The sequence below is a fragment of the Megalops cyprinoides genome, chromosome 9 (assembly GCF_013368585.1).
Source record: "Megalops cyprinoides isolate fMegCyp1 chromosome 9, fMegCyp1.pri, whole genome shotgun sequence".
Classification (NCBI taxonomy): domain Eukaryota; kingdom Metazoa; phylum Chordata; class Actinopteri; order Elopiformes; family Megalopidae; genus Megalops; species Megalops cyprinoides.
The window spans coordinates 1996635-2007189 of NC_050591.1; the positions used below are offsets into that span (position 1 = coordinate 1996635).

The 10555-nt window shown below is 46.4% G+C and overlaps 1 protein-coding gene across 1 annotated transcript in view; it reads left to right on the forward strand.

The window, feature by feature from the left end:
• The window catches only part of LOC118783513 (protein FAM118B-like), a 29290-nt gene extending 19149 nt beyond the window's left edge, over positions 1-10141 (forward strand). Inside the window, exons 4-7 of the mRNA XM_036537422.1 lie at positions 6321-6548; positions 7529-7657; positions 8129-8426; positions 9007-10141. Coding sequence (XP_036393315.1) covers positions 6321-6548; positions 7529-7657; positions 8129-8426; positions 9007-9080 — 729 coding nt within the window. The 3' untranslated portion in view covers positions 9081-10141. The remainder of the gene's footprint in view (positions 1-6320; positions 6549-7528; positions 7658-8128; positions 8427-9006) is intronic.
• Positions 10142-10555: the final 414 nt, after the last annotated feature.

A 10555-nucleotide genomic window follows, 5' to 3' on the forward strand; every position in this document is an offset into this window, starting at 1 on the left:
TGGTGTCGTCCGCAAACTTAATGATGGCGTTGGTTGGGTGGGACGGAGCGCAGTCGTAAGTGTACAGGGCGTACAGTAGGGGGCTCAGCACGCAGCCCTGAGGAGAACCAGTGCTGAGTATGAGCGTGGAGGAGAGGTGGGGGCCAAGTCTGACAGAGGTGGGCGGTGTGGGCGGTTTGTGAGAAAATGTTTGATCCAGGTGCAGGTGGGGAGGGGGACCTGCAGTTTGAACAGTTTGGTAACTAATATGTCCGGGATGATTGTGTTAAACGCTGAGCTGTAATCCACGAAGAGCATCCTCACATAGCTCTTCCGGTTCTCCAGATGACTCAGCGCTCTGTGAAGTGTTATGGCGATGGCATCCTCTGTAGATTGGTTCGCTCTATAAGCGAACTGGTGGGGGTCGAAGGAGGGAGGGAGGCAGTCTCTGATGTGCTGAGAGACTAGCCGCTCAAAACACTTCATGACTACAGACGTGAGGGCTATGGGTCTGTAGTCACTGAGACTGTCTATGGCAGGTTTTTTAGGAATGAGGATGATGGTGGCGGCCTTCAGACATGAAGGGACAGTGGCATGCGTCAGGGAGAGGTTGAACAGCTTGGTGAGGATCCCTGCCAGCTGGTCTGCGCATGCCTTGACCACAGTCCCCGGGATGCCGTCAGGTCCAGCAGCTTTCCTGGGGTTCACTGCTCTCAGTGTCCTCACCTCATGCTCCTGGAGAGAGAGAGGGGGGGTGCTGGAGTTGTGGGGTTGCAGTGAGTGCAGGTGTGTGGTGGTCTCAAAGCGGGCAAAGAAGCTGTTCAGCTCCTCTGCCAGCGTGCTGCTTCTGCCGGTGGTCGTTGGGCTCTGGCCTTTGTAGTTGGTTATGGCCTGGATGCCCCTCCACATCTGCCGAGGGTTGTTGTCCATGAGGTAGCCCTCCATCTTCCTCCTGTAGACCTCCTTGGCATGTTGGATGCCTCTTCTCAGGTTGTTTCTGGTAATGCTGTACAGTGACCTGTCTCCTGTTCTGAAGGCAGAGTTACGAGCTCTGATCAGAGTCTGGACTTCATTCGTCATCCAGAGTTTCCTGTTTGGAAAAACCCGGATGCGTTTGTCCACTGTGACATTTTCTACGCAGCTCTTTATGTAGAAAAGCACAGTCTCTGTGTATGCCTCTAGGTCCTGCTGTTCAAAGATGCCTCATTCTGTACAAGCAAAACAGTCCTGTAGCTGAGAGAGAGCATTTTCAGGCCAGGTTCTGATGGTTTGTGTGCTCGGTTTTGTTTGTTTTCGGAGGGGGGTGTAGGCCGGAATGAGGAGCAGAGAGAGATGGTCGGATTGTCCTAGGTGGGGGAGGGGCGTCGCTCTGTAAGCATGCTTAATGTTAGTATAGACACGATCAAGTGTATTTTCTCCCCTAGTAGAACACTTGACATGCTGGTGGAGTTTGGGGAGCACAGTCTTTAAGCATGCTTGGTTGAAATCCCTGGCCATTATGTGGACGCCGTCGGGATGAGTCCTCTGTTGTTTGTTAACGATGTGTTGAAGATGTCCGAGCGCCGTGCTAACGTTAGCATCCGGCGGGATATAGACAGCGGTAACGATGACTACAGTTAGCTCCCGTGGCAGATAGAACGGTCTGCACTGGACAGACATGGCCTCTAGGTCCGGTGAGCAGTGGCTGTCTATTATTTTGCTGTTAGAACACCAGCCCTCAAGCACGTAAACACAGAGTCCCCCCCCTTTGCTCTTACCGGAGGCTTTGTTCCGGTCGTGGGGCGTGGGGCATGGAGCGTTTACCTAGCTCCACCGTAGCGTCTGGGATTTGCGAGTGCAGCCAGGATTCCATCACAATCAACAGACAATACTCACGGATGAGGCAGTTGTAGGCTATCTGTGACTGTAACTCATCCATTTTGCTTGCGAGGGATCTGGCGTTTGTGAGGAAAATAGATGGTAGCGGAGGATTGTGCGGTTGCTTCCTTAGTTGAGCTAGCAGTCCGGCTCTGCATCCCCGCTTTTGCTTCCTCTCTCTGCGCTGCCTCCGTTGCCTGCTGGGCCCAGCAACGATCCACGGAGCTCCCGGCGGTCTCGCTAACTCCAGTGGGATGTTATGAGTCCGTGTGAAGGCACTTGTGACTTCAGTGTTAAGCTGAAGTCCAATGCCTATCAATTCCTGACGACTGTAGGTTAAGTTTCCGTGACAAAACAAGACAAGCAACGAGTAAAAACACAAAAGAGTGCGCTGTAGTAGAGAGCCTTGAGCCGCTGCGTCCGTACGCGCCGCCATCTTGAGCATCACATTCACACACACACACTCACATCACATTCTTCCTTTGGACTCTAACTTTAGTGTGTCTTCTTGTCACCCTGTAAGGTCACACCCCTTTTAATCCCGGTTGTAATGACAAATCTTCCTGCAACATCCAGACATAATCCAAAACATCTTCTTGATACCAGACAGGAAGAACAGGAAGAAAGCCATGCCTCATCATAGAGGCGGGTGTAGCCAGGCACTTCTCTGGCGGCTGGTTGCTGTGGGTCAGATCCATGATTTAGACTTGGGGAATGTTACCCACGTTCAGTTCGGGTTTACACCCCCACTCAGCCAAAAGGATCACACCGTTGCTTGCATGGATGGAGGGAAATAAAGGGGCGAGTGTTTTGGGAGATAACTTCCTTCCTGTGGAAATGGACCTTCTGTTAACCAATTAGACATAATCTCCAGTGTGACACAGGCAATCGGTGGCACTAAGCTCGCCCTGGGTGCGCTTTCCAAGCTATTCATAGTGGCCCTCCTCCACTGCTTTCCATGAGTGGCTGCCAGGATGTGGTGGAGCTCTCAGCTCAGAGTAACGCGGTTAACCATGCACAGACACAAAAGGGCCAGCACTGAAGACCAGGCAGCTCTATAACTGGCTTTCCCTGTACTTCAGCTGCCATGGCAATGGGCTTCATAGAAATGCATATTTGCTCAACAGGACAATTGTGTACTTTACCTAACACGACTGCAGTTGTGTTCTGTCCTTCACATGACCATATACTATAAAAATGAATTTGAAGATGACACGAAAACTAGTTGCCAATAAAAATATACCTAAAGCCAAATTGCTAGAATTTAATAACTGATTGTTATACTGATTGAAACTGATAAATTGTAGTCTTTGAGTGAACGGGACGTGCCAGGTTTAAGCTTTTATTTAATTACTGAGGGTACATGGGCATTCATTTGAAAAAGAACATACAAACTTGAATAACGACTGCGCATCTTGCCCACTTGACACATCAAAAAAACACAGAAAACGTCCCTGAATATTTCCCTGATGGTCTACATATCTGACGATGACTGAGAGCTGTGAATGACAGCTTATGTCTGTGGTTTCATCAATCTGCCAAGAGAACAATGGAGCCGCGTCTAATTCCTGCTCGATTTTGCTTTTAATTGAGGTGGCTATTGCAGAAATCAAATCGTTTTGGATGGTTTTAGACGTGCCGGTAAACACCAATGAAGACTGCAAATGCTCTGCAAGTAAATCGTCATATCGTTCAATCACCTCTGCTAGCTCTCTATAGTTTCCCTTGTTGTCTGAACTGGCCCCCTCGATATGCCCCCTGAATGCCAACTCTTGCATTACCAGATAAGCAGTGGCATCATCCAGGCACTTCAGAGTATCTATATTATGATGCACTTTTGCACTGTGCTGCGCTGTTTGCAACCGTACATGCTCATCCACAACTTGATCATTTGGCATCCTGCCCAGCAATTTCAATTTAACTGCAGTACCAATGTGGTCTTTACATTTATCGTGGCGTTTTGTTGCCCTATCCAAATTCTTTATAACACTAAATCCCTGAACATACCATGTTTGAGATTTCCCCATTAGCAGGCAAAGCCAGCAATACAGACAGCTTTTTGTTAGGCTGCCAGTGAGCCATGGGTATTTCGCATACCATGTGGTATTGAACAAACTGACCTTAATCTCCCTTTTTGGAACTGGTCTCCCTGCTGCTTTGACCCTAACCTTCTCACTGTAGTCCAACAAGTGAAATAGTGTATTTAATGAAACATGGACAACGTCTGCTGTTTCCATTGTGGTTTTATTAGAAACCAACAAAGCTAGCTTCCACCAGAAAAAACTTCTCAACTAAACATGACAATTCTTATCCTTGCAGTATGACTAATGACACAAGACAAGATTCTTGCATGATATCATTGATAACCCCCTCCCTCAAAACTCTGATTGGGTATTCACCAGCGCAGTCAGCTCCGCTGATTGGTTCATTGATGTTAGGCACTAAATCCAGAGCCTCTGGCTAGACCTGCCCAAAGGAAGGTTCGTCCTCCCTTATGCTTGGTTTATGCTTCGTCGTACCCCTGCCGTTGCTTCGACGCCGTCGTGAACCCTTCGAAGTTCTGCTTTGGGGTTGAATGCGTTGCTCTGCATCGCTGTGCAATTCACCGCCATAACGCTAGGGGATGTGTGGTTTCTGAAGGGTCAATCACGAAACTCATTGATTGTTGTACTCTCCTCAACTTGATCCATGGTTATCGCGCAGAAAACAACTCCGATACGAGCACTTTAAAAATGGCAGTATAGCGAGAGGGAGAAACCGGAAAAGCTAAATGCCGGAAATGATGTACTGAGTGGACCAATCACAGCCCTTACGGTCTGCATCGCCTCGACACGAAGTTACAATTTTTTGCACGTCAGGCAACGGCAGAGGGGTATGCGGCGACGCAGAGGGCTCTGTGGGGGTACGCCGTCAATTCGATGCAGAAGCATAAATCGGGCTTTACTGCCATTCACCCTCACGTTAAAAGCCAGGACTCACAAGCCGCTGGGGTAACAACCATTTATAATGGACATCAATGTGAGGCTTGGGGAGGTCAGACCTCCGTACAGTAATTTGCAATTGTGGTATTTTGACACAGGGCAACGATTTTTGTGACCTTGAAATGTTAAAATAGTAATATTATCAGTATTTTAACAGATTAATCTGTATTTGTATTTATTTTTCTCTTGGAATTTTATTTTCTCTTAAATTTTAGGGAGGATGGTCCTCCCTTTCCTCAATGGACGAGCCTCCTCTGGCACATTCTGAATCAGAGTCACGTATTTCTACCAAGCCACAGCCAAACTACTGAAATGAGCCCCATGCTGCACCCCGGCAGGTGTGGCTCACTAATTAACCCTTTCGCACATAACTTATTTTGTGCTATGTAGCGCGTGTGTTACGTTACATGGTTTGTTATATTTTCATTAGGGGTCGACCGATATGGTTTTTTCAAGGCCGAGGATGACAGAGGATGACAACCAATATTTGAGGCCGATATTTGAATGCTTTTAGCATGTTTTTTTCCGGTGTGAAAAGAAATATATATATATATATATATATATATATATATATATATATCCGGACTTTAGATAAAAATATACCGATGGCCGATAATCAAAAATTTGCAAATATCGGCCCTGATTATCTAACGACCAGAAAATCGGTAGACCGCTAATTTTCATCAGCGTTATTATGCTTCTCATGGTTTTCACCACCGCATTTGATATACTTTTTAACATTAAATCGCTGTTTCCTCAAAGCTAAGATTTGCTAGAATTTTTTCAATCTAGTGTTCTAATCACACTGTATGCGGTAAACTGCAGATCACACCGTGACCATATGCGTGAAAGGGTTAATGGCTGGCCTACAACAATCAGATTCACAACTGGACAATGAAAATGAATATATATATATATATATAATTGGAAACGCCATTAAGATTTGTTTCACATCTTAAAAAAATTTCATACAATTAACAAACATTTCTGAACCACTTTAGACTTTTTGGGGACAGTTGAAAGCTTTTTGTCACACTGCCCTCAGTAGTCCTCCTTATTCTTGAAAAAATCATTAAGGAATTGATAATGAACTGTAGAGGATGTGCTTGGTTGTCTGTCCCAAGCACACACTGTAAACATTTACATTTGGTCATTTGGCAGAATCTCTTATCCAGAGTGACATACAAAAGTCCATTCAGTAGGGTTAGGCAATTAGCTGCACAGGTACTAACATTAGTGCTGTCCTTGAAATGTGGCAGCATTGTGGGAATCATTGCCACAATGGGATTAAGTGCTGTCAAAGAACTTAACTAATGTCACTGCAAAAGCTTGAGGTGCCACCAGGCTTTTATCTTTTACATTTAAATCGCAGTCAGTTTTACGGCAACTGGTACACATCAGTGATAGGAGGGAGGTGTCAGGCATGTTGTGAAAAGGTGGGATTTTAGATGGGGATGGAAGCCTGCGATTCTTGTTAAAATGATGTGTTTCTGCCCCCCCCAGCGCACGGGCAATGTCCGCTCCACCTTCTTCAAGGACTGCCTGTACGAAGTGTTTGACGACCTGGAGTGCAAGATGGAGCATGCAGGCAAGCACCTGCTGCGCTCTGTCCTGCAGCTGATGGAGAGCGGTGCCTTGGTCCTCACCACCAACTTTGACAACCTGCTGGAGATCTATGCTGCCCACCAGGGCACCAAGCTGGAGTCGCTCGACCTGACCGACGAAAAGAAGGTGCTGAACACCGCCTCCCAACTGTGCCTTATTATTGCTGTTACTCTTAGCATAGATGCCTGCCTCTGCAGTGCTTACTGGCATTATTATTACACTTATTGATGATAATAATTACATTGTAATGTTATATATATAATATGATTATATAACATAATATATAACATAAGATTATGTTATATATATAATATGTGTGTGTGTGTGTTTAATTTCTGTTATTTATTTATTTAGAAGATGAAAAAACAATACTTTGAAAAGTGCACAAGCAAGAAGAGCTTCTTGTGATAAGAGGATAAAGTCTTATGAAATGATTACGGAGGTGATTGTGCTCGTTTTAAGAGCTGAAGGGGTAGATGCAGAAGTGTATCTGGATCATATAAAGGTGCAGGTGAGATCCGCCCTGTTGAAGCAGCTGTTAGTTCATCCCAGGGGTGTACTGTAACACATGGTTTGCGGTTGGATCCAAGACTTGATTTCATTCCGCCTGTGGTATGCTTATTTGGTCCATTACTAATAGTGTTAGTTCTCAGTTGCCTTCAGCATTCAGGGTAAAAGGCGGTTCTTTACTTGGTTGTTAAAAGAACCTTGGATCAGCAGTTATAGCGCTGACAGCTTTCCTGCTCCTCACACACAAGAGGCATGTTCTGCACTTTGGATCAGCACTTCAGTGTTTTTTGAAATGAAGCTTCAGGTGTGATGTAACAGCCATGCCATTTGGCCTGAAGCAGACTGTTTTTCCCCTCATCATTGAGCATCGGGATCTTCTGTAAACAGCTCCCAAACAGCCCTAAGAGGTAGTATTTACACACCTGGCCCATCTGTGGCTATAAAAACAGCCTAATCCAGCAGGAGGTTGTCCCCAACTGGTGTGAACCAGACCAGGAGTGATGGCCTGTGAAACATGTCCCTCTGTGTGTGTGTGTGTGTGTGTTGCTGTTTGCTTTCGTACATCTGTATGTGGGCTTGTGTGTGTATGTGTGCAGGTGCTGGAGTGGGCCCAGGAGAAGAGACGGCTGAGTGTGTTACACATCCACGGCGTCTACACCAACCCCAGCGGCATCGTGCTGCACCCTGCAGGCTACCAGAACGTTCTGAGGAACACTGAGGTCATGGTGCGTTCAGCCAGGTGGCCACCTTTGGTCTTCGCAACTTCATCTCACTGTCCTTTGACCGGTGCTGAAGAACTTACCCATAATGCTACTTTGAAACCTTTCACAAACATACAAAATAAAGTACCTGCTGAAAGTGTGTAATTAGAAAAGCTCCCAGGGTGGTGCAATAAGGAAATCAAACTCGAGGAAAGTGATTGGTTGGATGTGCCAAACTGGGGTTCTGTTTTCAACAATAACTTTTTTTGTCCAGAAATGGTTAAAATTGATTTTAAGCTTGAAGTATTTGCTAAGCTATAGCCCTTGGTCCTTGTTACAGTAATGTGAGTAAAGACGACACCTGACGCATGTACACGCGCATGTGTGCGCGTGCCTGCACCTGTGTGTGTGTGTGTGTATGTGTATGTGTATGTGTGTGCGCGTGTGTGCACGTGTGTGTGTGTGTGTGTGTGTGTGTGTGTGCCTGTTCTGCAGAGGGAGATCCAGAAACTGTATGAGACCAAGTCATTTGTGTTCCTGGGCTGTGGACGCACGGTGGATGACACTACCTTCCAGGCACTGTTCCTGGAGGCGGTCAAGCACAAGTCGGACCTGGAGCACTTCATGCTGGTGCGGCGCGAGGACGTGGGCGAGTTCAAGAAGCTGCGTGACAACATGCTGGACAAGGGCATCAAGGTTATCTCCTATGGCAATGAGTACGCCGACCTACCCGAGTACTTTGAGCGGCTGGCCAACGAGATCTGTACCCGCGATGTGGTCACCAACGGCTATGGTAAGGGAGAGAGCCGCTCGCCTCACATGCTGCACACACACTAATACTCTCACACTCATACTCTCACACTCTCACACTTACATTCACATATACCCTCACACACACCCTCAAAGTCACACACACTGACACACATGTCCACACATACTAACACCCCCACATTCATGCACAGACACATATGCCGATACACATCAACAGACACTGGTGTGTGAACAGGCCAGTGTGACTGAGTGAGATACGGGAGGCTCTTGCTGTGGCTATGGAGCAGACAGCTGTGCCCCATTGCCAGGGCAACTGGAGCTGGCTCCTTTGGTACATAGGGTCAGCTCTTGTTACTGTAGGGTTGGCTCTGCTGATTCAGCCCAGCTTTAGCCAGTGCTGTAGGGCCTGGGTTCCCTTCACAGATATTCTTGGATTGCTGACAGATGGCAAAAACCATGTGACAGGAGGCTTCAGGAAAGGATTTCCCTTTAAAATGTAGTGCACTTTTCATTTGTGCATCTTCAACTTGGCTCGGCTCCATTGTGAACGCAGGAAAAAAGGATGCGGTCGCAAAGTAATGGAAACCTCTCCATTCTTCCAGGGTCACCTGTGCAGGACGAGGAGGATACCAGCCAGAATGGTTTTAACTCGCAGAAAAGCCTCCTCCAAGGATAGGGGTGTGCTCCCCTTTGCCCTCAGTCAGTCCTGGCTCCACATACATCCCCTTCTGTGTCCTTGCATGACTTTAGAAGGTAGTACCCCTTACTTCAGAAAAGTACAGGCACTGTATGTGCAGACTCGCTCCTCACTGCTCCGTGGCGCAGTGTTGTGTCCAGATAGAGCTATCAGTCTTTGTTTCATATGTGCTGATGTAGTTGTCTCTCTCTATCAGACTGATACTCTTCACAGACACAAAAAAGCAGTCTGTCTTTGCCCTGCAGCAGTTTGCTAACCTGAGGGTCTCCGCTGTAGAGTTCATCCCCCCCTTACTCAGGTCTGGTCACGTAGAATCTCAGATACCAAGCCAGGAGAGATCCACCAGGATCCCAGCTCCTAACTCTGAACTCTGTAAATTGTCTGTAAATTGTTAGTCTGTGCTTCTATTTGGTCTGTATTGGGCCTGTGGCCAAAGGGAAAGGTGCACCAAGCTGAATGTTAACATGGGACAGTCTCCTCTAGAAAAGAGGGACAGCCTCGCTATGCCTGGAAGCGGCAGTCTGGAATGTGGGCTGGGGGATCAGGGGTTAATGCCAGACACAACAGCGATGGCCAGGAGCTCAAAGGCCTCTGCCCCCCGCACCCCACCCCACAGATTAAGGAAATGATCAGGTGTGAGAGGTCAGCATTCTACCCCTCCCTCTTCGAACCTGCATCCAAGGGGGCAACAAATGGAGAAAAGCAGGATGTCTCCAGTGACAACGATGGTCAATAATGGACTGTTCTTGAGATTTTCTTCAACTCCACATTCACTGTGAAATGCAAAAAAACCTATTTCACTTACCAGTAAGACCTTCTTGCAAAATGCTCATTTCTCACTTGAAAGCAGGAATAACCTCTCTGGCATTCACATTCAGGGGAGCAGAGCCACACTTGAAATGCTTAGAAACAGATACACAACTGATATTTAAAGCACTCAATCTGGTGTTTTCCCGCTCAAATGTCAGGGCATTGACATCTGAACAGCTTAACAAAGTGGTTTTCAACATAGGAAAACAAAGTATAATCTGTTGCAGCCTAATGGCCAGTCATGTGCTGAAAACATACTTGTACAAAGTATTTGTAAGCTTTTTGTACTTTAATTACTGCAGCTGTCATTTTGTGTCTTTGTCTAGGTATTTATATTTGAAAATAAAATGTTTGATATTCCATGTATGATGTGTCATTTAGTCCTGAAAGTGAAGGTCTGAACTGGGGGTTCTGTAATGCAGTAATGCGATTGATTAATCATTTGGTTTTTCATGATACATCACAATCAGTGCATGACTTTCATATTCAGTCTTTCTATTTATCAATTTCCTATTTGCCATCTTTTCCACAACATTTTCCTACTGTGCAAATGAATGACTGCACTACCTTCAGGTGGCAGTTTCTGTGTTGTCTAAGTCTGACAGCACAGTGGATAGACTCAAGTTTTACTTTGCAAAAAGCAG